The 27,967-nt window shown below is 37.0% G+C and overlaps 1 protein-coding gene across 1 annotated transcript in view; it reads right to left on the bottom strand.

Moving 5' to 3' along the window:
* Positions 1 to 27,209, bottom strand: part of LOC128548705 (protein transport protein Sec16A-like) — a 50,476-nt gene extending 23,267 nt beyond the window's left edge. The window contains exons 1-6 of the mRNA XM_053524073.1: positions 27,057 to 27,209; positions 20,055 to 20,253; positions 12,414 to 12,549; positions 10,832 to 11,056; positions 10,099 to 10,196; positions 1,941 to 2,022 (exon numbers count right to left, since the gene is read on the bottom strand). Of these exons, the coding sequence (XP_053380048.1) occupies positions 1,941 to 2,022; positions 10,099 to 10,196; positions 10,832 to 11,056; positions 12,414 to 12,549; positions 20,055 to 20,253; positions 27,057 to 27,102 (786 nt within the window). The 5' untranslated portion in view covers positions 27,103 to 27,209. The remainder of the gene's footprint in view (positions 1 to 1,940; positions 2,023 to 10,098; positions 10,197 to 10,831; positions 11,057 to 12,413; positions 12,550 to 20,054; positions 20,254 to 27,056) is intronic.
* Between the last annotated feature and the right edge of the window lie 758 nt (positions 27,210 to 27,967).

Here is a 27,967-nt window from a genome sequence, read left to right as displayed (position 1 = left end):
GATTTCATCAAGGCAATCACTCTGACCAAATTTCATGAAGATGAATTGAAAACTACATCCTCTATTGCATACATAATGTTTTTCTTCAATTTGACCTAGTGACCTAGTTTTTGACCCGAGATGACCCATTTTCGAACTCGGCCTAGATTTTATAAAGGCAATCATTCTGGCTAAATTTCATGAAGATCAGTTGAAAAATACAGCCTCTATCGCATACACAAGGTTTTTCCTTAATTTGACCTAGTGACCTAGTTTTTGACCCCAGATGACCAATTTTCGAACTCGGCCTAGATTTCATCAAGGTAATCATTCTGACCAAAATTCATGAAGATCAATTGAAAAATACCGCCTCTATTGCATACACAATGTTTTTCTTCGATTTGACCTAGTGACCTAGTTTTTGACCCCAGATGACCCATTTTCGAACTCGGCCTAGATATAATAAAGGTAATCATTCTGGCTAAATTTCATGAAGATCAGCTGAAAAATACAGCCTCTATCGCATACACAAGGTTTTTCCTTAATTTGACCTAGTGACCTAGTTTTTGACCCCAGATGACCCATTTTCGAACTCGGCCTAGATTTCATCAAGGTAATCATTCTGACCAAAATTCATGACGATCAATTGAAAAATACAGCCTCTATTGCATACACAAGGTTTTTCTTTGATTTGACCTAGTGACCTAGTTTTTGACCCGAGATGACCCATTTTCGAACTCGGCTTAGACCTCATCAAGGCAATCATTCTGACCAATATTCATAAGATCAATTGAAAAATACAGCCTCTATCGCATACACAAGGTTTTTCTTTGATTTGACCTAGTGACCTAGTTTTTAACTCGAGATGACCCATTTTCGAACTCGGCCTAGATTTCATCAAGGTTATCATTCTGACCAATATTCATGAAGAATAATTGAAAAATACAGCCTCTATCGCATACACAAGGTTTTTCTTTGATTTGCCCTAGTGCCCTAGTTTTTGACCCGAGATGACCCATTTTCGAACTCGGCCTAGATTTCATCAAGGAAATTTCATTCTGACCAATATTCATGAAGATCTCTAAGTGTGACCTTGACCTTAGACCTAGGGATCTGGTTCTTGCACATGACACTCTGACTCATAATGGTGAACAACTGTGCCAAGTTTCATCAAAATCCCTCCATGCATGAAGAAGATATGTTCAAGACAAGGTCATTCTTGAATTTGACCATGATCTCTAAGTGTGATCTTGACCTTAGACCTAGGGACCTGGTTCTTGCACATGACACTCCGTCTCATGATGGTGAACAACTGTGCCAAGTTTCATCAAAATCCCTTCATGCATGAAGAAGATATGCTCCGGACAAAGTCTGTGGACGCCGCCTGCTCGTCCATCCGCCCGCCATGGGCGTTTCCATAATACGTCCCGTTTTTCAAACGGGCGTATAAAAATGGGCATAGTTTTGTAAAAAAAAGCAAAATAGAGTTATGGAACCTGTGCAATGTTAGTAAGTTTATAACAGTGAATAAGTGTGTGAAGTTTCAATCCATTCCCTTTAGTGGTTACTGAGATACCAGCTTACATACAAAAACTTAACCAAATCAAGACGCCGACACCGACGCATGAGTGAGTCCAATAGCTTTACCTATTCTTTTAATGGCCGAGCTAAAAACATAGTTTACAATAAGCAATAGCTAATATGTTCTTCTTTGTTTAGTAATGTTACATATTTGGTTTACCAAATTTTAAACTAATTGCAATACAATTTCTCGTTTATAGCCTAGCAACACACTACTCTAGTCATATCTTAACACTTGTTACGGTATCCAAGTATGAGATTAAAGGTTCTATATGTCAGCTGTTTATCAGCTGTTATCATTTTTATCAGAAGTATAAGGATAGCTATTCTAATCGCCCTGCAGTCAGTGTCTGCATCCAGAATGAGACCCAACAACTTACATCAGTGGCTGGAGGACTTGCATTTAGTATCTCATAAAATCTTTGAGAAGCATCATTTTCCTCAAAATCTGAGCTATCAAACCTGGAACAAAGAAAATCTGAATTCATTTGCCCACTAAAACAAGACAACATTACATACAACATTATCAAAATAACTGAGCAGACACCACCTTTTTGATGATCTCCTTGAAAGACAAGGAATCAGTAAAACTGAATGATGCTCTCTGATGCGTGTGCTTGTCTCAATATGGGGAATAACGTATTAGAAACTTCAAGTAATGCTCCGGAAAAGCCTTATTTTGTATAATAAAGGGAGATAATTCAAAAACCAGGTAAGGTAGAGTTAAGATTCTTTGACACTGCACTTTGTCTCAATGACCTCTATGATTATGTGAAGTTTCAATCAAATGCCATTAATACTTTTCAAATTATACTCCGGACAAAAGTGTGACAGACGAACAGACTGTCTGACGGATGGACAACCCATCAATCTATCATTTTGTGAAGTTTCATTGAAATGCCATTAATACTTCTCAAGTAATGCTCCGGACAAGCCTTATTTTGTACAATAAAGGGAGATAATTCAACAAGAGGGTCATGATGACCCTGGATAGCTCACCTGAGTAATATGAGCTCTGTTTTAAATACCAAACTGATGCTAAAATATTAAGAAAGTAGGTCAGAAGGTCACATTCATGGTCACCGAAAGTCAGTTTCAAGATCGACGTGCAAAACTGTACATGTCATCAAAATTTCAAGGCTGCATCTTAAGAAACAAGAAAGTAGGTCAGTTGGTAAGGTCACAGTCAGGTGACTCCTAATCACTTGGGGTCATCAGGTAATTATAACTTAACAGTCTAGGAAATATGAACTGAAAGTATTTGTCCTATAAAATTGATATAAGAAGTGACCCCCAAGGCGGGGCCTCTATTCACCCCAGGGATATAATTTGAACACACTAGGCAATGCTACATATCAAATATCAAAGGCCTAGCCCTTAGACTTTCAGACAAGAAGAGTTTAAAAAAAAATTCCTATGTAAGTCTATGTTAAACTTGGGACCTCCAGGGCAGGGCCTCTTTTCACCCCAGGGGCATAATTTGAACAATTTTGGTAGAGGAACACTAGGCAATGTAACATACCAAATATCAAAAGCCTATGCCTTGCAGTTTTAGGCAAGAAGATTTTTAATGTTTTTCCTATATATGTTAAACTAGAGACCCCCTAAGGCAGGGCCTCTTTTCACCCCAGGGTAATGATTTGAACAGTCTTGGTAGAGGACCACAAGGCACTGCTTCAAACCAAATATCTAAGGCCTAGGTCTTGTTGTTTCAGACAAGAAGATTTTTAAAGTTTTTTCCTACATAAGTCTATGTAAAACTTCGGACCACCCAGGGCTGGGCTTCTTTTCACCCCAGGGGCACAATTTGAACAATCTTCATAGAGGACAATTAGCTGATGTCACATGCCAAATATCAAGGCTCTACAACTTGCGGTTTTGGACAAGACAATTTTTTTTATTTTTCATTTCGGTAGCCATGGCATCAAAAGTTCTCCATGGAATTCAATTGTTTGAACAATTTTGAAAGGGGGCCACCCAAGGATCATTCCTGTGAAGTTTGGTGTAATATTAACCTTTGGTTTTCAAGAAGACCTTTTTTTCAGAAAATGTTGATGCACACGACAGAAGACGCACAACACAGGATGGACATCAAGCAGTCACAAAAGCTCACCATGAGCTTTTGGCTCAGGTGAGCTAAAACCTAGGTAAGGTAGAGTTATGGTTCTTTGACACTGTACTTCCCATCAATGGCCTCTATCATTTTGTGAAGTTTCAATGAAATGTCATTAATACTTTTCAAGTAATGCTCCAGAAAAGCATTATTTTGTAAAATAAATGGAGATAATTAAAAAACTAGGGCCAAGATGGCCCTAGGTCACTCACCTGAGAAACACACCATAACACAACATAACAGTGTAAACATGTTTGACCTAGTGATTTCATGGAAAAAAATATTCTGACTAATTATCATTAAAATTGGAGCAAAAATCTTGAGTATAAGTAAGTATTTTCTTTGATTTGACCTAGTGACCTAGTTTTTGACCCGAGATGACCCATATTCGAACTTGACCTAGATTTCATCAAGGCTATCATTCTGACCAAATTTCATGAAGATCAATTGAACAAGAGGGCCAAGATGGCCCTAGGTCGCTCACCTAAGAAACACTCCATAACAGTGTAAAACATGTTTGACCTAGTGATTTCATGGAAACAAATATTCTGACCAATTTTCATTAAGATTGGACCAAAAAATTGGTCTCTTGCAATAAAACAAGCATTTTCTTAGATATGACCTAGTTTTTGACCCTAGATGACCCATGTTCAAACTCGACCTAGATTTTATCAAGGCAATCATTCTGACCAAAATTCATGAACATCAACTGAAAAATACAGCCTCTATCACATACAGAAGTTTTTTCTTTGATTTGACCTAGTGACCTAGTTTTTGACCTCAGATGACCCATATTCAAATTCGACCTAGATTTCATTAAGGCAATCAACCTGACCAAATTTCATAAATATCAACTGAAAAAAACAGTCTCTATCGCATACACAAGATTTTTCTTTAATTTGACCTAGTGACCTAGTTTTTGACCTCAGATAACCCATATTCAAAACCGACCTAGTTTTCATCAAGGCAATCACTCTGACCAAATTTCATGAAGATCAATTGAAAAATACATCCTCTATTGCATACACAATGTTTTTCTTCGATTTGACCTTGTGACCTAGTTTTTGACCCAAGATGACCCATTTTCGAAATCAGCCTAGATTTTATCAAGGTAATCATTCTGGCTAAATTTCATGAAGATCAGTTGAAAAATACAGCCTCTATTGCATACACAAGGTTTTTCTTTGATTTGATCTAGTGACCTAGTTTTTGACCCCAGATGACCCATTTTCGAACTTGGTCTAAATTTTATCAAGGCAATCATTCTGACCAAAATTCATGAAGATCAATTGAAAAATACAGCCTCTATCGCATACACAAGGTTTTTACGTGATATGACCTAGTGACCTAGTTTTTGACCCCAGATGACCCATTTTCGAACTCTGCCTAGATTTCATCAAGGTAATCATTCTGACCAAAATTCATGAAGATCAATTGAAAAATACCGCCTCTATCGCATACACAAGGTTTTTCTTTGATTTGACCTTGTGACCTAGTTTTTGAACCGAGATGACCCATTTTCGAACTCGGCCTAGATTTCATCAAGGCAATCATTCTGACCAAAATTCATGAAGATCAATTGAAAAATACAGCCTCTATCGCATACACAAGGTTTTTCTTTGATTTGACCTAGTGACCTAGTTTTTGACCCGAGATGACCCATTTTCGAACTCGGCCTAGATTTCATCAAGGTTATCATTCTGACCAATATTCATGAAGAAGAATTGAAAAATACAGCCTCTATCGCATACGCAAGGTTTTTCTTTGATTTGACCTAGTGACCTAGTTTTTGACCCGAGATGACCCATTTTCGAACTCGGCTTAGATTTCATCAAGGTTATCATTCTGACCAATATTCATGAAGATTAATTGAAAAATACCACCTCTATCGCATACACAAGGTTTTTCTTTGATTTGACCTAGTGACCTAGTTTTTGACCCGAGATGACCCATTTTCGAACTCGGCCTAGATTTCATCAAAGTTATCATTCTGACCAATGTTCATGAAGATTAAATGAAAAATACAGCCTCTATCGCATACACAAGGTTTTTCTTTGATTTGACCTAGTGACCTAGTTTTTGACCCGAGATGACCCATTTTCGAACTCGGCTTAGATTTCATCAAGGTTATCATTCTGACCAATATTCATGAAGATTAATTGAAAAATACAGCCTCTATCGCATACACAAGCTAAATGTTGACAGACGATGAGCTAAAAATACAGCCTCTATCGCATACAAAAGATTTCTCTTTGATTTGACCTAGTGACTTAGTTTTTGACCCCAGATGACCCATATTCGAACTTGACCTAGATTTCATCAAAGCAACCATCCTGACCAGATTTTATAAACATCCAGTGTAAAATGCAGCCCCTATTGCATAACACAAGGTTTTTCCTTGATTTGACCTAGTGACCTAGTTTTTAAACCCACATGACCCATATTCGAACTTGACCTAGGTTTCATCAAGGCTATCATTCTGACAAAATTTCATGAAGATCAGTTGAAAAAAAATTAGCCTCTATTGCATACACAAGGTTTTTCTTTGATTTAACCTAGTGACCTACTTTTGACCCAGATGACCCATATTCGAACTTGACCTAGATTACATCAAGGCAATCATTCTGAACAAATTTCATGAAGATCAATTGAAAAATACAGCCTCTATTGCATACAGAAGGGTTTTCTTTGATCTGACCTAGTGACCTACTTTTTGACCCAAGATGACCCACAAGTTAACGTAGATTTTATCGAGGCAATCATTCTGACCAAATTTCATGAAGATCAATTGAAAAATACAGCCTCTATCGCATACAAAAGATTTCTCTTTGATTTGACCTAGTGACTTAGTTTTGACCCCAGATGACCCATATTCGAACTTGACCTAGATTTCATCAAGGCAACCATCCTGACCAGATTTTATAAACATCCAGTGTAAAATGCAGCCCCTATTGCATACACAAGGTTTTTCTTTGATTTGACCTAATGACCTAGTTTTTAAACCTACATGACCCATATTCGAACTTGACCTAGATTTCATCAAGGCTATCATTCTGACCAAATTTCATGAAGATCAGTTGAAAAAAAATTAGCCTCTATCGCATACACAAGGTTTTTCTTTGATTTAACCTAGTGACCTACTTTTGACCCAGATGACCCATATTCGAACTTGACCTAGATTTCATTAAGGCAATCATTCTGACCAAATTTCATGAAGATCACTTGAAAAATACAGCCTCTATTGCATACAGAAGGGTTTTCTTTGATCTGACCTAGTGACCTACTTTTTGACCCAAGATGACCCATAAATCAAACTTAACGTAGATTTTATCGAGGCAATCATTTTGACCAAATTTCATGAAGATCAATTGAAAAATACAGCCTCTGTTGCATACAGAAGGTTTTTCTTTGATTTGACCTAGTGACCTACTTTCTGACCCAAGATGACCCATATTCAAATCTGACCTAGATTTCATCAAGGTAATCATTCTGACTTAATTTCAGGAAGATCAATTGAAAAATATAGCCTCTATCGCATACACAAAGTTATTCTTTGATTTAACTTAGTGACCTAATTTTTGATCCCAGATGACCCATATTCCAACTTGACCTAGATTTCATCAATGCAATCATTCTAACCAAATTTCAACTCGGCCTAGATTTCATCAAAGTTATCATTCTGACCAATATTCATGAAGATTAAATGAAAAATACAGCCTCTATCACATACACAAGGTTTTTCTTTGATCTGACCTAGTGACCTAGTTTTTGACCCCAGATGACCAATTTTCAAACTCGGCCTAGATTTCAGCTAGGTAATCATTCTGACCAAATTTCATGAAGATCAGTTGAAAAATATAGCCTCTATCGCATACACAAGCTAAATGTTGACAGACGACTGTTGCCAGAAGCCGGACATCGAGCGATCAGAAAAACTAGGTAAAGTAGAGTTATGATTCCCTGACACTGCACTTTATCTCAATGGGCTCTATGATTATGTGAAGTTTCAATCAAATGCCATTAATACTTTTCAAGTTATACTCAGGGCTTCCGTGGCCGAGTGGTTAAGGTCGTTGACTTCAAATCACAAGCCCCTTATTTATGTGGGTTCGAGCCTCACTCGGGGCGTTGAATTCTTCATGTGAGGAAGCCATCCAGCTGGCTTATGGAAGGTCGGTGGTTCTACCCAGGTGCCCGCTCATGATGAAATAATGCACGAAGGGGCACATGCCGGGGGTCTTCCTCCACCATTAAAGCTGGAAAGTCACCATATGACCTATGACTGTGTCGGTGTGACATTAAACCCAACAAATATTCAAGTTATACTCTTGACAAAAGTGTGACAGAGAGACTGACTGACGGACAGACAAAGCAGTAAGTATATGCTTGCCCTTCGGGATGGATAAAAAATTCTACTTTTAAAAACTGTGACTCTGACCTTGACCCTTTGCCAAAAAAACGACTTATTTTATTACAACAAAAGAAAGGCCAGGACCTGGATTTGAACTGCGACCCCTGTGTTCAACATCATTTATGCCTACTGTACAATGATGTAATTTTTATGTAAGTTTGCATCAAAATTAATTTATGCTGACCTTTGACCCTACTCTTCACCTATGCTATCCCAAATTGACTGATAGACCAGTCCATTTTATAACTTAGCAGGGTAAAGGTTTAACAGAATATGCACATGCGCAGTGCTTCCAAATACCATGTTGACATGATAAAACATATTAATTTTCTATAACTCCATTTCCACAGAATAGATATGCATATTCAGTTCTGAACTGAAATAAAAAGTTAAAGAATTCTTTCATAATACTACATGTAGATCTTTGTTTCATAATGGGACCCTTTTTTTATCTGTCATATTTCCATACTGGTGTCATGTTACATTTTATCAACCAATATCTTTTTTAGAATTATATTTTGCTTTTGCATTTAAAGGTTTATTCAACCTTTAGTCTGCGGACTGGTCCATCATTCAATTTGGGCAGTACCATTCATTATTCAAAAGGGTGTTCACTGAAACTTTACTGACTGAATAACAAATAGTGCTCACAATGATCAGCCTGCATGGACATGCAGGCTGATCTTGGTTTGCACTGGTTGCAAAGGCAGAATTATTTACAACTGGCAGGCTAAAGGTTAAGAAACAAAAGATCCCTTCCACAGAATTAAACTGAAATTAAAAATGTTTGTTTTACTCATTTTAATAAGATATTGTAATTACAATCCCTCGCCCTTTATTAGGAAAGTTTTAAAAAGCTGAGTATATCTTTTTATGTCAATAATATAAGTTGAAGCTTTACATCTGCATTAATTTTTTGACAAATATTAGGATATTTCAATGATCTGAACCAAAATGCAATTTTAAAATTGTGTGCAGCTTCTGAATTCACTTCTTTCCAATAAATTCAATACATCTTGGCTGCATAAAGGTCGTAATATTATTTGAACTTTTGCTTCTAACAAATTTTAGCTAGATGTACAGTTGTTAATGTAGATATTTAACAAAATTTATATAAAACGATAGATCTTGTATTCATATTATTCCCTATGAAAAATTTGTAGTTAATTAGGATAAAGTAATTCTATCTTGCCTGGGCAAGCAGGATAAGTAAATCAAGTTTTAAAAAATACCTCCAGTAAAAATCTAACTTTCAGCTAAAATAAGACATCGAAGTGTAATGTAACCACACAACCAAAGCTGGTTTAGTTTAACAATTTTCCTATAAAACCAATGTTTCGGCTTTTACAGAGCCTTCTTCTGGGTACAAAAATATCATCTAATCATAGATACAAAAATCCTGTGTTTTTAGTCATGTGACTGTGAGCTAAAAACAGAATTTAGTGTTTTACAAAAACTAAGTAGAATGTTATGTGCACTATAGATACAGTAGAAATAAAATTGTTATAAAGTAAAAGAGAATTATTGTCTATTTGAATAAGTAAAGACTGAATAAATAAAAATTTCTTTGTTCTGTAAATGTTCGACATTGCTCTCCTCTAAGCAGAGTGTTTCTGTGCTGTCTGATTTGATTATGCTTGTATCTAACTTTCAAGTATTTCAAGTATGAAATGCTCAGTGAATGAAAGTAAGTAGAAAAGATAATATGTTTAAGTTTCAAATGAATTCATTGCTTGGCCAAAATCTGATTACCTGTAACAACCTGTTAGTAGAGAAGTGTTAACAGGGTTTCCATGATTTGACCTAGTGACCAAGAATTTGATCCCCGATAACCCTGTTTCAATTTTTTCTGAGATTTTATTAAGACAAACATTCTGAACAAGTTTCATTGAGACTGGGCTAAAATTGTGATCTGTAGAGAGCAAACAATTAAATTGTTGACGGCAGATAGGTATCACAATAAGTCGCCTTCAGCACATTTATAGTATTCTGGCTTACATAGCTATAATATTACCTTCCAATAACATACGCTTGTGCCTGTCTGCCCATAAAGTGAGCAAGAAGAAATGCATGACCCCAAAGTTTACTTTTAACAGCCCAGTCCAATGCATCCTGTAAGTAAATAAGACCAATACATTATATGCGCAGCAAAACGTTTACACTTTACATATAATGTTATATAAAAACTCTTGATTGCTCAAAACAGTCTTGAAACATAAACTATTTGAACAAACTGGCCAGGAGTCATTTGGTTCATGACAAGTGCTTTCTAATGACAGCACACTCCACTATTTGAAGCCCTTCTACCTAATACTAGCTTACATACAAAAGCTTTAGCAAAATTTTCTCAGTTTAAAAAGGGGCATAATTTTGTCAAAATGTAAGCAAAGTTAAGGAACTTGCCATATGAAGCCATCTAATGATGCTAAAAATGTACGGAGAATTTGGTAAAGTAGTTCCTGAGAAAGTGCTCACTTGCAAAACTTCACAGAATTTCTATGTTAAAAAGGGGAACAAAAAATTAAAGCTAGAGTTATGCAAATTGCCCTGTGATATCTTCTAATGACTATGAAGATATGTGTGAAGTTTGAAAGATTTGGCCTATTAGTTTTCGAGACAAACAAGACAACATATGCAACACAAAATACACAAGAATAAATTATGTTGTACTAAGAGACCACTTTTCCCCCTTTGCTTTAGGTGGTCTCTTAATTCAAGTTGTACAGAAATAAGATCATACAGTATACCTTCTTCCAGCCATACATCAATAGATGTCTGAAGTGATCTGCTACTTCTTTAAGTGACATTATTGATCTATCCACTCTAAATGGCTGATCAATTTCTTCCAAGCCCTGTGCAAATATCTTATTCACTCGGTCATCACTTTCCTCTTCATCTGAATTGGGCTGTATGGTGGTGGTTGTCTCATGACCTTTCAAAATTAGGTCAATAAGGTTCTTTCTCACCATTACCTAAAATAATAAAGTGTACATTCATCCAATTTTTCTCTCTGGAGTGTTTAAGTAAGTACTGACAAATGAAAACTGGTACTGATGCAATGAAATGCAGTACGGTACTTTGTCCTTATTAATGCAACTGGTGCATAAGTTTGTTTTTTTCTAAAACTAGAAACTGTTTTTCATGAAAAATGTCTGTCTCCCACCACTTACCAATACCATGCAGAAATTGAAATATGCCACAAATTAAAAGCAATAACTCAAGGGAAAATCACTGAATCAAAAGATTCTAATGATATACACAACAAGGATTTGCAGTGGTAACTCCTGTGAAGTTTCATGGAATTCCATCCAGTAGTATAAGAGAAGTTGCACAGATCAAAGAATTTTTGACAAATCATGGGCAATGACACTATTGAAAATCATTAAATAATCTGCTGATCATGTGCACAACTACACTTCACACTAATCACTTGTGACGTTTGGTGAAATTCAACTTACTGATATATAGCAAGAAGTGTAATCACTGTAAAATATGACAAATCAAGTGCCATAACTTTGCTGAAAATCACTGAACTGGAATATGCCAATTATAGGCATAACTTAGTTTGGTTCCTGTAAGGTTTGACGGAAACCTGCCCAATGGTGTAAGAGAAGTTGCCAAAACATCATAAAATTTGACAAATAAAGGGCCATAACTACTACTAAGGAAATCACTGAACCAGACCTTGCTAATAAAATGCATAAATAGACTTGACACTGATCATTTCTGTATTAATGTTAAGTGGAAATCCACCCTATTATATAAGAGAAGTGGCCAAAACATCTTTTGATGAATCATGGGCCATAACTTTGCTAAAAATCACCAAACAGGGAAGTGCTGATGAAATGCATAATTAGGCTTGGCAATGATCACTCTTGTGTAGTTTGGTTTAAATCTGCCCAATGATGTCGGAGAAGTTGAGTGGACAAACTTTGTGACATACAGACACACAGACAGCAGTCAATCTATATATCTCCCCCACACTACATGTGGATGACATAATCAAGACCTTAAATGCTACACTACGGTTCATTCTGAAGGCAGACACACCAGTCATCTAGGATGAACACAACAGTGAACTCTTGAGCTCTCCATGTTGTGCCACAGTCCCAAAGACTGCCTGTGTCCTTAGGTAAGCTTAAAAGTGACATTTTTAATGAGTTCGACATTTTTAACTAACTGTACAATAAAACTGCTACTAATTTAACCTGATCAAGAAAATTGGAAATCAAAAAATTCATATATCCACAAAGTAGCCACTTTGGTCAAAGACCCAAAATGTTATGCAGAGGAAATCAAAAGTAATTTACAATACAAATATTCACTTACTCCATTTTGCTTAATATGATGTTCCAGGAAATTCCCAATTAGTTCAAAAGAGTCTCTGTCCTCTTCAACAATATTTTGTGTACCTGTCATCCACTTCTTGCACTGGTAGAAAAGCTTGTAATTTGGTGCATCCAATCTGGAATGAGAAAAGGGCTAAAAGTGGAACCCTGAATATTTGCATTAAGACAGCAAAAGTGGAAAACTGACACAAATCACAGCAAATTACTTTTGACAACCTATTAAGCAGACAGGTTATCAATTTCCTCAATTTCAACTAATTCAAGGCCCATAACTCAAGAGCAACACAGATGATCAGATCTGGCTATTTAATGAATCTGACTATTAAACTAGAGCTGCTTTTGAGAAAAGCAAATGTCTCCCACAACTGCCTAATCATCTAAATAGCAAGTCAGCCTTTATAACCTGTTTACTCACTACAATTCAAGGGCCAGAACTCCAAAATGCCTGGACTAATTTGGCTCATTATCAAATTTGTCCAAGGTCTTATGCTGAAACACATTTTGTTCAAGTTTGGTGAAGATCGGACGAGAAATGTTTGACTTAGAGTGCGGACAAGAGTAACAAGGAGCTGGGCTGCTGTGTTCATTAAATGCTTGATGCCCCCCGGTGGCATCCTTGTCGATACAAAGCAACCTAAGTCCAAAACGAGGTCAAGGTCAAATTGAGGTCAGGTGATCCTTGAAGATGAGGAATGGTCACAGGTTACCTCTGTATTAGTATCAATTCATTCTTGTAAGCGGTATTGATGCTAGATGAAACGGTCCCATTTGGTTAACCAAGAGATGGCTCATATAAAGCAACCTAAGTCCAAAATGAGGTCAAGGTCAAACTGAGGTCAGGTGATGTCTGAAGATGAAGAATGGTCACAGGTTACATCTGCAGTAGTATCAAGTCATTCTAGTAAGGGGTATTGATGCTAGACGAAACGGTCCCATTTATTTAACCTTGTACGGATGGACAGACAGACGGACAGACGAACGAACGGACGGACGGATGGGACAATCACTATAACTTATGCCTCCCGCATCAGTAGATGCTGGAGGCATAAAAAGGCTGATTTTTCGGTCATTCATGGGGCATACCTCCAAAATGCCAGGACCGATTTGGCTAGTTATCAATCTTGGCCGAGGTCTTATGGTCAAACACATTTTGTTCAAGTTTGGTGAAGATCGAATGAGAAATGTTTGACATAAGAGTGCGGACAAGAGTAAAAAGGCCGATTTTTCGGTAATTCAAGGGCCTTAACTCCAAAATGCCTGGACCGTTACGGCTAGTTATCAAACCTGGCTGAGGTCTCATGTTCAAACACATTTTGTTCAAGTTTGGTGAAGATTGGATGAGAAATGTTTGACTAGAGTGCAGACAAGAGTAAAAACCCGATTTTTGGTAATTCAAGGGCCATAACTCTTAAATGCCTAGACTGATTTGGCTAGTTATCGAACTTGGCTGAGGTCTCATGATCAAACACATTTTGTTCAAGTTTGGTGAAGATCGAATGAGAAATGTTCGACTTAAGAGTGCAGACAAGAGTAAAAGGCCCGAATTTTGGTAATTCAAGGGCCATTACCCCAATATGCCTGGACCGATTTGACTAGTTATCGAACTTGGTCGAGGTCTTATGGTCAAACACATTTTGTTCAAGTTTGGTGAAAATCAGATGAGAAATGTTCGACTTAGAGCGTGGACAAGCTTTGTGACAGACACACAGACACACACAGCGACTGGAGTAAATCAATATGTCTCCCACACCACTGCGTGGTGGGAGACATAATGAACTTGGCAAGATAATAATTATGTTAATAAACATTCTAAGTTTGGTGAACACTGGATAATAACTACATAAGTTATTAAGTGGTCAATGTCAATTTTCACAATTTTAACAAATTCAAAGGCCGTATCTCAAGAGCTACTGTAAGTATCCACTTGGTTATCGAACCTGTCTGAGATATTACGCCCATAAACATTGTGACCAAGTCTGATGGACATTGGGTAAGAACTGATTAAGTGGACACTGTCAATTTTTGTGATTTTAAATAATTGGCATTCAAGAGCCACAACTTAAGAGCAACTAAGAGTATCCAGCTGGATATTAAACACTGTGTCCAAGTCTGGTGAACACTGGATAAGAACTACTCAATTCAGAGAGTGAACATAGTCAATTTTCACAATTCAAGGGCCGTAACTTAAAGAGTATTGAGCTGCTGCCTGAGATATTATACCCATAAACATTGTGACCAAGTTTGGTGAACATCAGAAAAGAACTGGGTGGAACAAGTTGGAGAGAGGACACTGTCAATTTTCACAATTTTGAGTAATTCAAGGGCCATAACTCAAGAAAGATTTAGATGATCTAGCTGGTTATCGAAACTGGCTGAGATATCATGCCCCTAAACATTTTGACCAAGTTTGGTGAACATAAGATAAGAACTGTTAGAGAGCAGACACAAGTCAATTTCTTCAGAATAGTCCCAGCTAAAAATTTAAAAGCAAATAATCTGCCACTTTCTCTCACTACTTATCATTATGTAAAATATCTTTTACATCTTTTAACTGCAGCAGAATTAGTGCAAAAAATAAAACAAAAGCTGTCTATTTGAGGCCCTTCCACTTAATACTAGCTTATATACAATAGCTTTAGCAACATTTTTTAAGTAGAAAAAGGGGCATAATTTTGCTAAAATGTAAGCCAGAGTTATGGAACTTGACCAGCTGATGTCATCCCATGATGCCACAGACATGTGGAGAATCTGAAAACATCTGGTCATGTCATTCCTGAGAAACATGTTTACACTAAAAACTTAAGCAAAATGCTTACACTAAATAAGATAAACAAGAGTTTTCACAGGAGACTGTGCGCTCGACTATACAATGCTAGTTAGTGAAATTGGGCACGTCTGAGAAAGCTGGAGCTGTCAATTAAGTGTTCAATGACTCCAATGTTGATGAAGAGATTGGACAATAGCTTAAGTCTGTATCAAATGTATTATTAAGTAATAATAGAGATAAAGATAAGTCTGTGTCAGATGTATTCAGTAATTACAGAGATAAAGTGTACCTAAACATTAAATGAGTATAAAAGGGACATAATTCATAGAAAATTTCTGCAAGTAATGCATCACATGTCATGTGACTAATAATGTGGAACAGCCATTTCAAGTTTGAATCAAATCTATATTGTAATAACTGAGATAGAGCAAAAATCCATCACAACTTGAACTTCTAAGTAACAAGAGGGCCAAGATGGCCCTAGGTCGCTCACCTGAGAAACACATCATAACAGTGTAAACATGTTTGACCTAGTGGTTTCGTGGAAACAAATATTCTGACCAATTTTCATTAAGATTGGACCAACTAGAGCTATCACTAAAGGTGATGAATGTACCCCCCGCATGCACTGACACAGTACATTGCAATTTGACGCACACAAGATTGCATAATTATGTGGACTGTATGTATATAGTCCACATAATTATTGCATAATTATGTGGACTGTATGTATATAGACTGTATGTATACAGTATAGTAACAAAAAACAAAGTCCCATAACTATGCAGAATATTTATCTAAAAGAATGTAACATGCACCATGCACAACTAGGGTTGGTACTGATCACTTGTATGAAGTTTCATTAAATTGTGTGCAAGGGTTTGGTAGATTAGGCACGCACAAGATTGCATATGCAGACTGTATGTACATAGTATGTTAACAAGAAACAAAGTCCCATAACTCTGCAATTTTTGTCGCTGAATGAACCAAACATGCCCCATGCACAACTACTGTTGTTACTGATCACTTGTGTGAAGTTTCATTAAATTGTGTCAAGGGGATGAGGAGAGATGGTGCGCACAAGATTGTGTCTATGTATATAGTATAGTAACAAAAAAACAAAGTCCCATAACTCTGCAAATTTTTTTTCTAAAAGAACCTAACATGCCCCATGCACAACTACTGTTGGTACTGATCACTTGTGTGAAGTTTCATTAAATTCTGTCAAGGGGATAAGGAGAGATGGTGGGCACAAGATTGCGTCTACGGACAGACAGACAGACAACCTGAAACCAGTATACCCCCCCTTACAACTTTGTTGTCGGGGGATACAAAAATGTGGTCTCTTAAGTGTAAACAATTTTTTCTTCAATTTGACCTAGTGACCTAGTTTTTTAGCCAAGATGACCTACATTCAAACTTGACCTAGATTTGGTCAAGGCAATCATTCTGACCAAATTTCATGAACCTTAATTGAAAATTATAGCCTCTATCACATACAAAATGTTTTTCTTTGAGTTATCCTAGCGACCTAGCTTTTGACCATAGATGACCCATAATCGAAACCGACATTAACTTCATCAAGGCTATCATTCTGACCAAATTTCAAGAAGATCAATTGAAAAATACAGTCGCTATCGCATACACAAGCTTTTTCTTTGATTTGACCTAGTGACCTAGTTTTTGACCACAAATTACCCATATTCTAACTAGACCTAGATTTCATCAAGGCAATCATTCTGACTAAATTTTATGAATATCCAGTGTAAAATGTAGCCCCTATTGTGTGCACAAGGTTTTTCTTTAATTTGACCTATTAACCTAGTTTTTGACCCTAGATGTCCCATATTCAAATCTGACCTAGATTTCATTCAGACAAACATTCTGATCAAGTTTCATCAAGATCCAGAGTAAAATGCAGCCCTTATTGCATACACAAGGTTATTCTTTGATTTGACCTAGTGACCTAATATTTGACCCCAGATGACCCATATTGAAACTTGACCTAGATTTTATCATTTGACCAAAATTCATGAAGATCAATTGAAATATACAGCCTCTATCGCATGCACAAGGTTTTTCTTTGATTTAACCTAGTGACCTAGATTTGATCCCAGATAACCCATTTTTGAACTCGGCCTAGATTTTATCAAGGTTATCATTCTGACCAAAATTCATGAAGATCAGTTGAAAAATACAGCCTCTATCGCATAACAAGGTTTTTCTTTGATTTGACCTAGTGACCTAGTTTTTGATCCCAGATGACCCATTTTTCGAACTCGGCCTAGATTTCATCATGGCTATCATTCTGACCAAATTTCATGAAGATCAGTTGAAAAATACAGCCTCTATCGCATAACAAGGTTTTTCTTTGATTTGACCTAGTTTTTGATCCCAGATGACCCATTTTTCGAATTCGGCCTAGATTTCATCATGGCTATCATTCTGACCAAATTTCATGAAGATCAGTTGAAAAATATAGCCTCTATCGCATACACAAGCTAAATGTTGACAGATGACAGACGACAGACAGACAGACAGAATCTGATGACGGACGCCGGACATCGAGCGATCAGAAAAACTCACCTGAGCATTGCTCACCTGCTCAGGTGAGCTAAAAAGGGGGCACAATACATGAAATATTTGTGCAAGAGTTACGATCCTTGTACCATATGATGTGGATGATGATAAGGAATAACTATTTTAACTTTTAATCAAATCCATCAAGTGATTACAGAGATATAGAGAAAGTGCATCAAAACTTTAACTAATGTGTGGATGCGGAGGGAAGCTGATTCACGTGCCGATGCTGACACTGCGTCGAGTAGGACAGCTCTCCACACTTCATAATTATATTAGAGCTGAAACAGGCATAATTTTAACAAAATAAAAGCTAGCATTATGTACCTTGTCCCATGATGTAATCTCATGTTGGCAAAAACTTATGGAGAGTCTGAAAACATTTGAGTGATTCCAGAGAAACATGTTTATATGTAAAACTGTCACACAATTTCTATGTCAAAAACGGGCATAATTTTAATAAAATAAAAGCTAGAGTTATTAACTTGCCCTCTGAGGTCATCTCATGATACCATAGACATGTTTAAAGTTTAAAAGCAGTTGGCCTAGTCATTGATGAGAACCCTTTATACATGCAAAACTGTAAACTGAAATTCCAAACAAGAGGGCCATGATGGCCCTGTGTCGCTCACCTGAGTACTATTGCTCAAAATGATATGATCGTTTCAAACCAATCTCATTAGAAGCTGCTAAGGTGTATTCATTTAGATAAATAATAAAGGAGGTAATCTGTCATAAATTCAGTCAATATGTATCTTCACTGATTGTCCAAGTCCATCTGTTGACATAAATGAAATTTCAGATCAGTATCTTCATTAGTTATGAAAATATACCCATTTTAATTTGAAATAAAGGGAGGTAATTTGACATAAAATCAGTCCATAGTTATCTACCCTGATTGTCTCAGTCCAACTAATAACAATAATGAAATTTCAAATAAGTCCTATAAGTACTTACTGATATAAATCCATTTTGATTACAATCAGGGGAGGTAGTAAGATATAAAATAATTCTGGAACCTACGATTGGATCTGACAGGTTCTTCAAGAAAGGAACCAAGATCTTATGGTGACACAAGTTTTGTGCAAGTTTGATTAAATTCAAATCATAAATGAAGCTGCTATTGTGCAGACAAGGTCAAAATAGCTAATTCTGGCCCTTTCAGGGGCCATCACTCTGGAACCCATGATGGAATCTGGCCAGTTCAAGAAAGGAACCAAGATCTTACGGTGATACAAGTTGTGTGCAAGTTTGGTAAAAATCAAATCATAAATAAAGCTGCTATTGTGCAGACAAGGTCAAAATAGCTAATTTTGGCCCTTTCAGGGGCCATAACTCTGGAACCCATAATGAGATCTGGCCAGTTCAAGAAAGGAACCGAGATCTTATGATGATACAAGTTGTGTGCAAGTTTGGTTAACATAAAATCATAAATGAAACCACTATCGTGCAGACAAGAAATTGTTGACGGACGGACGCACGCACAGATGACGGGTGATCACAAAAGCTCACCTTGTCACTATATGACAGGTGAGCTAAAAAAGCACAATTTTGACAAAATAAAAGTTAGAGTTATGTTACTTGTCCTGTGAAGTCACCTCAAGATTACAAAGACATGTGTGAATTTTGAAAGCATTTAGCCTAGCAGTTTCTGAGAAACCTGCTTATATGCAAAACTTAAACCTGAAATTCTAAGTTAAAAAGAGGCATAATTTTGACAAAATAAAAGCTAGAGTTATGTAACTTATTCTAGGAGTTCAACTCAAAAATGCCAAAGACATGTGGGAAGTTTGAAAGCTTGGCCTGGTAGTTTCTGAGAATATTGCTTATATGAAAGACTTTAACCTTTCGTGACAGGGAAGCTGACAACAACAACAGTGATTACAAAAGCTCTAGTACTATTTATTTTTCAAACAGTCAAGCTAAAAATTAAGTACAACAAAAGGGCTACTAAGACCTTGTCACAACAGGGCTATTTAGATGCTGTATCATTCATCTGACCTAATTTTGACCTCTGATGACCCATCTGAAAAATTAATCTAGATTTCACATTTTAGACAGACATTCTGACTTCTTTTGATCATGCAGATCAGCTCTAGGATGTAAACAAAGCTTTTTTCTATTACTTGACATAATGGCCTAAATTTTAAGCCCAGATGACCAACTTCTGAACTTTATTAGACAGGCATTTTGTATTTTGAATAGGTTTCATGTAGGTAAGACAGAAAATTAAATTGTCTCCTGAGTGAACTTAAGAGTTGATTTTGAACTTACCTCACTAAAGGTCCAGCGAATAGACTCCGACATTCAAACTCGTTTTGCTCTTCAAGTCTTTGAGCATCATGAATCTCTACAGTTGCAGGCTGCCCATTAGATGGCTTATTTGGTAGAACTAAAACCAGCTGGTCACTTGGACCAAAACATGCCCTCATGTGATGTCTTTCAGATTCTGCCATAACATTCAGTACTTTCACTGTAATGTAAAAAATACTCACTTATTATAATTAATGTTTCAGAAACATTTTTTATTTTCAAAAAGGTATTAAATAATAAATATTTGTAGACTTGATGGCTCTCAAATGTCCTAAAAATAACACATGCATGTAGTTTATTGCATACCAAGTTCACCCAGTGTCGGAGATTTCTATTTCTTCAAATCAAGCAGTAAACGCTCAAGTCTCAGTGTCTGACTCTGGATTAGAGCTTTGCCAGTTAAAACTTTATAAAACTTAACCAAAAAATTCTAAGTTAAAAAGGGGCATAACTCTGTCAAAATTCAAACCAGAGTTATGGGGATTAATTCTCCTGGTATAGACTTTGATGGTAAATAACTAGGGATGGGAACGAATACTGAAACCAATATTCGAATATTCAGTTTGCCATATTCGAATATTCAGTTTGTTTTAATGGAAGCTTTAAATTCATATTAAGTGATTGGCATATGCACAATGTATTCATTTGTTTAAAGCGTGAATCATCGTACGTAATAAGGCCAAAAAATTTTTGTTTCAGGTAACCAGACCCTACCTAGTAAAACCCGCCGACCCTAGCATTTTATTTCACGATTTTGTCTGTATAATTATGAACATATTTAACTTATTCAGTGTCTCAGCTTCAAAATGGTACAAAAATTCAAAACGATTATAATTAAGACTGTCGCAATTTTATCTAAAAATAGCATGTCGTCCAATTTAAACACGTAAACACGTGACGCACTGTTGTATTATCGCCGCCATTTTGAAAATTTTCAATCGGCGTGTAAAAATCGTCGCAAGTAAGGCAAACTTAAACCTCCTTCAACATGAACTTACGAGGGGCGTTCAATATGTAATGTTACTCCGTATGTAGTTCCGTAACCGCTTGTTATTTTTAGATGCGGTTTTCGGGACCTTATAGAGCAATTTATTAGGAACGCAATGCTATATAAATTATAAAAATCGGTAGATTTAAAGTAAAAATAAAACAGGCTTTCAAGCACTATCTGGAAAAAAATTAGGGCTGTTCAAAATTAGGGCTCTTTTTGTGAAAAATTAGGGCTATTTTTGCCAAAAATAAGGGTTAAATTAGGACTAAATGCCCACAGGCAACATGTCGAGCCCACCCTTTGACCATATATATTGTTGCTTTTCATTATCACCCAGTCCGGATCGTCACCGACTAGGTGCATAAGCACTGAGAGCGGGTAGGTACAGGGAGTAAGGCCTCTGCCAGTGTTGGGAGGAATTGGGTCTCCCCCTAACAGCTTTTGATATACATGTATGAATGGTGGCCACTAGTGCATTTTTTTTGTCTAAATGTTGAGGTACTAATGGGGTACTCCTCTTAAGCTTGGGGGTGGGGGGGGGGGGGGGGGGGGGCCGGGGGGCTCTCCCGCTGGAAAATTTTGAAATACAGGTGCAAAATGGTGGGCACTGGTGTATTTTTTGTTCTTAATTTTTATGTGTGGGAGCGGGTATTCATATTCGACCATATTTGACAACTGAAGCCACAAAAACCCTGATAAATTCGCTTGTGACCTCACGATTAGATTACTGCAATGCTCTTTTGTACGGCGTGCCAAAATCAACAACGAGCAAACTGCAAAATGTCCAAAACACAGCTGCACGTCTTATTACGAAAACAACCCGTTTTGAACATATAACACCAATCCTTAAAGATCTTCATTGGCTTCAAATACAAGATAGAATCAAATACAAAATTCTCATTCAAACATTCAAGGCCTTGCATAGACAGTTGCCGGTGTATATGAGAGACTTACTGGAGGTGTACGTGCCAACTAGAAATCTGAGGTCAGCAAGTGCAGCAACAACCCTTGTGCCACAAAAAAGTCGACTGGTTTAAGTGGTTACCTACGGGGATAGAAGTTTCAGGGTTGCCGCCGCAAAACTATGGAACTCTCTCCCTGACAATCTCAGAAAAGATTCATCACTTAATTCATTCAAAAGAGCTCTCAAAACACACCTTTTCAAAATTTTCTACAACACATAGATACCAACTGTGACTGTTTCTACCCATAATAAATGTGCCATTGTTATTTTTGTAATACGGAACTACGGCAAGTCATTCGTCGCTGACGAAAATCTCTTAACTGTACAATTCATCATGTAATTAACTAAATTGACAATCCAGCTTTTATTTCATCATGTCACATTTTAAGGGTTATGACGTTCTGTGTGTGTGTTTTTCGCAGGACTTGAGTTTCACTTGAAGTGTGTGGTATTTCTATCTAATACAGTACATGATGGCACCAGTTACCGGGAGGTTGAACCGCTATATGCAGCCCGTCTGGGCGTACCAGATGTTTAAAGCACTGGTATTGGCAATAGGGGTAACAAGACCTCAAGGGTGGGGGTGCGGTCATGGCTGTTTGTTACAATAAGGCTGTAAATATTATGATTGTTCATTTATGATATTGTTGTAATAACTATTATTTTTTATTATTATGTACAACGCCATTGAATATATCATTTATAAAACTAGAAATGTGTCCATGGGACACAGATGCCCCCACTACATGACATTAAAATGACAATTTTTTCCCAGGTCAGGGGCCATAACTCCTACAATACCGAATGAATCCGGACGCGAAACCCCAGGTGCACAACTGCACATGCTGACCAACATTCCTGTAAACTTTGGTGACTCTAGGTCAAATACTTTTGGAGCTACGTGCAACACAACATTAAAATGACCAATTTTTAAGTAAGTCAGGGGCCATAACTCCTACACGACTGAATGAATCCGGACGCGAAACCCCAGGTGCACAACTGCACATGCTGACCAACATTCTTGTAAACTTTGGTGACTCTAGGTCAAATACTTTTGGAGCTATGCACGACACAACATTAAAATGACCAATTTTTAACTAAGTCAGGGGCTATAACTCCTACAAGACTGAATGAATCTGGACGCGAAACCCTAGGTGCACAACTGCACATGCTGACCAACATTCCTGTAAACTTTGGTGACTCTAGGTCAAATACTTTTGGAGCTATGTGCGACACAACATTAAAATGACCAATTTTTTACTAAGTCAGGCGCCATAACTCCTACACGACTGGATGAATCCGGACGCGAAACCCCAGGTGCACAACTACACATGCTGACCAACATTCCTGTAAAGTATTGTGACTCTATGTCATATACTTTTGGAGCTAGGCACGACACAACACTAAAATGACCAATTTTTACAAAGTCAGGGGCCATAACTTCTACATGACTGAATGAATCCGGACGCGAAACCCCAGGTGCACAACTACACATGCTGACCAACATTCCTGTAAAGTTTTGTGACTCTACGTCAAATACTTTTGGAGCTAGGCGCGACACAAAATTCTCGGAAGGACGGACGGACGTTCCTACATATGGATACCTATGTGGCTACTCTTTTGTTCTCTCTATTGTTCTTTTAGCCACGTAAGAGAAAAATAGCCACATAAAAGCCTTACGGAATGAATGACATCAAAGAAAAAGTACAGTTACCTATTGTTCCTATAGCCACCTAAGTATGCAAATGTGAGCTCGGACAGACGGACGGACAAGAGCAAATCTATATGCCCCCCTCCCCCCACCCCCAAAAGTGAGGGCATAAAAAGGCGTTTAATCAAATTGTTCAGTTTCAGTTTTGTGATTGCATATGTCATGTTTTGTTATTTTCCTACATATCTGCGATGTGTCCCATGTTTAATTGTAAAGCGCCTTTGAACGTATATTCCATATGAAAAGGGCGCTCAACAAATCTGGTATAATAATAATAATATTCCTTGTAATTTTAAGTGGGGGATGAGGGGACTCTCCATCTGGAAAATTTTGAAATACAGGTATAAAATGGTGGTTTCTGGTGCACTTTTCATCTAAATTTTGAGGTACTGGAGGGGTTTAATTTTTAAATAAAGGTATAGTATGTTGACCTCTGGTGCGTTTTTTTGAGCCTAAATTTTAAGAATTTAAGTTCGGACAGAAATTATAAAAAATTAGGGATAATTTAAAAAAATAAGGGCTTTTTTAGGAATTTGGCCATTTCTGAGTGTTTTTTTAGGAATTTTAGGGAGGCCTGAAAAAATTAGGATTTTTTAGGAATTTTAGGGCCACTTGAAAGCCTGAATAAAATCATTTTAGTGAGGTGTACTCGGGTATACTGGGCAATTTTATGTCCAAAATATTGAGATTGTAATATGCAATTCCTTGATTCTATTATTCAACACTAGAACTATAGTTCAATTTTCAGTTTAAACAGATAAAACAAATCATGATCTTCACAATAATATTTGAAAACTAAAAGAAAAAAGTTTATAACAGTATTAAATTGAGTGTGTATATTTTTACTCGAAAAATGATAAGTTGAGTACAATAAGCCTCTGCAATTTTGTCAGGCGCGATAATCATCATTTAAAAAAATCTTGTATCGTAAGTTGATACTAGTATCTTACTTCTCGATTGCGAAACTAGTTCTTACAACTTTGATTAATCGGTCACAACACCCATTCCAAATGGAATCAACCTCGAGTTATTAGATATTTTTAGCTCTGTTGTAAAATTAAAAATGCAATAAATAGTTTAAAACAAACACAAACTCATCACAAATTGCTATACCTCGTAGAAAAATGATAGAATTTTGTGATTTTACAAGTTATTATATTTCTCTGAGACTCTGTATGCCTAGGACAAACCTAAATTTTAATTAATGTCCAGTATACCTGAGTACACCTCACTAAAATGATTAAATTTTAACTTTGAACATGTCGATTTTTATAATTTATATAGCACTGTGTTTCCAATAAATTGCTCTATAATGTGCCGAAAACCGCATCTAAATATAACCAGTGGTTACGGAACTACATATGGAGTAACATTACATATTGAACGCCCCTCATATGCATCAATCATAATATTATGTTATTTCGTGATTTTATTATAAATAAAGTACTTCAAAATTTAATTCTAATACGGCCGACTGCGGATGAAAACCGATTCTGCGGATGGTCTGAAACGTCGTACAAAATATTGTAAAACGATCGACAGTATCTACAAGTTTGGTATTGTTTTCAAAAAAAAAAAGTTCTAAAACTTGTTACATAAAACAGGCGCCAATAAAAATGAACATAAGATAAAAAGGTATCACATTTACGCCTAATACAAACTGTTAATCCATAACGATGACCCCAGATAATTATGCATTGCAATTTTCTTGTTAATTTGACATCTTTTGACATGCATCTGACACATTGACGCCTGTTGCAAACTATTAATCCGTAACAATTGCCCCTGCCAATTATGCATTAATTGCTATTTTCTTGTTAATTGGACATCTTTTGATACGCGATAAGCAAACATGACATATGGTTTTATTCTGTACCCAAATCAATGATACTTATTTTGAAAAAAAAATACAATAATTCACGAATATTCGAATTTGATTTTCATATTCGAATATTTGATCAATTTTTGAATATTCGAATATTCATTCCCATCCCTATAAATAACTTTTTTTTAAGTTTCAAGCCAAAAGCTTTATCAAAAACTTTAACCAAAAAATTCTAATTTAAAAAGGGGCATAACTCTGTCAAAATTCAAATCACAGTTATGCGAATTGTTTGTCCCGGTGCAGACTTTGATAGTAAATAAATATTTTAAGTTTCACGTCAATAGCTTTGATAGTAAGAGAGATATTTGACTTTATCAAAAACTTTAAGCAATGGCGACGCCAATGGCAACACCAGCAGTGACCAGGGCAAGTGCAATGGGCTATTCCAGAAAATATCCGCACCCCCCTATGGAAGGCATTTCAACCCCCAAATACCCCCCTTGGACACACCTCTAAAACACCCCCCTTGGACAAGCATAAGTAGGGAAAGCACCCCCCTGGACAAAGAAATTATTACACAGTGTACCCCCTGGACAACCTATGAAAGGCATTTTTCCAGAAAAACACGCCCCTGGACAAGCCGTCTCCAGAGACCCCCCTAGACAGACACCCCCTGGACAACCTATGGAAGGCATTTTTTCTGAAAAATACCTCCCTGGACAAGCCGTCTCAAAAGACCCCCCTGGACAAGCAGTCTCAAAAGACCCCCCTGGACAGACACCCCCGGACAACCTATGGAAGGCATTTTTCATGAAAAACACCCCCCCTGGACAAGCCGTCTCAAAAAGACCCCCCTGGACAAGCCATCTCAAAAAGACCCCCCTGGACAAGCAGTCTCAAAAGAGCCCCCTGGACAGACACCCCCTGGACAACCTATGGAAGGCATTTTTTCTGAAAAACATCACCCCTGGACAAGCCATCTCAAAAGACCCCCCTGGACAAACCGCTTCCAGAACACCCCCCTGGACAGACCCCCCCCCCTGGACAACTGCCAGGAAATACCCCCCTTGGACAAAAAAAAGTGCCTTCCATAGGGGGGGTTCAGATATTATCTGGAATAGCCCAATAGCTCTACTTTTTCGAAAAGTCAAGCTAAAAATGAAGCCTATATCAAGAATTGTAAGTGGATGGTGGCTAACTACTCAGACTTTTTTTTATCAAACAACGCCCCCTGACTATTATGATCTAGGGAAGGACTATTTCAGAATTTTATCAAAGCATTTTAACCAGGCATACACTAAATTTATATTTTTTTTAGTAACAGTCGTAGGGTTCTAATTTAAGCTCGCATACTCGCGAAATGCGCGAGCAAATTTTTAACTGCGAGGTGAGATTTCAGCCACCAGCATTTTTTTGTGAGTGAAAATTTTTGGCCGAATAATGTGCATTTCTAACGGTCGTCTTGATATTACACTGTTCTTTCTTTAACAACTCGCGGTCATTGCAGCGCATTGTCATTTGCAGAACGGATTTCGGAGCACTCTTTCATCTTTCGTCATAAACGGAAGTTTACACTCGATACATGTCCCGTGCGCATGTCTTTTCAACTGTTAACAAGTACCTGCACCAATTTTGATGACGTTTACCGCATCCGGTGGGTTTTTTGGTAATCTATAATAAGTTACTATTTATATAGCGCAAATACGATTGGCTGGACTCGTCACGTGGATGTTTGTGTTAATGTTCTAATAAAGTGACAAGTCGCGGGTTTTTCAAAATCTGGCTGAATTCGAACCCTGTAATAGTATATTCATGATATTAGATACAGTGAAAAGTTTTTGTGTACAAATGAATACAAACATGCATTTTACTGGTTTACAGATCAAACAAGCTTTCTAACCTATAAAACAAGTTGTTTTTAATGAAGTGTGTACATGTACCGATTATTGGCGAGTTTTCATAAAAAGCATGTTTTAAATTTAGTACTGAAAATAACATGTAGGTATGAAAACAGTTCAATGTGTCCATTTTTACCATGAAATACAAAATAAAAAATTTCTGTAAACATATACCAGTTTTTCTCAATTTTAGCGGGTCTGTGGCTCCTCGTTTTTTACGTAGACTGATCTTTTTTGGCCGAAAAAAATTACGGTCAGGGGTAAAAAATTACGGTCGGTCAGGTGACCAGAAACAAGACTTTTTTTACGCCCAAGGGCGTTTCCTGTTATGTTTTTATGGCCTGGAATCCAGTTAACTTCAATTTTGTACTTTTTGTCTTGTAGGACTGACAAATATTTCTTGATGGTTAGAATATTTTCAATCATTTGAGTAGGGACCTCTTTACAAAATACTGAGGTGATTGCAGCCTGACAGTCAGTGAAGA

This window comes from Mercenaria mercenaria, chromosome 15, assembly GCF_021730395.1.
Source record: "Mercenaria mercenaria strain notata chromosome 15, MADL_Memer_1, whole genome shotgun sequence".
Classification (NCBI taxonomy): domain Eukaryota; kingdom Metazoa; phylum Mollusca; class Bivalvia; order Venerida; family Veneridae; genus Mercenaria; species Mercenaria mercenaria.
This window is presented reverse-complemented; position numbering and strand designations above follow the sequence as displayed.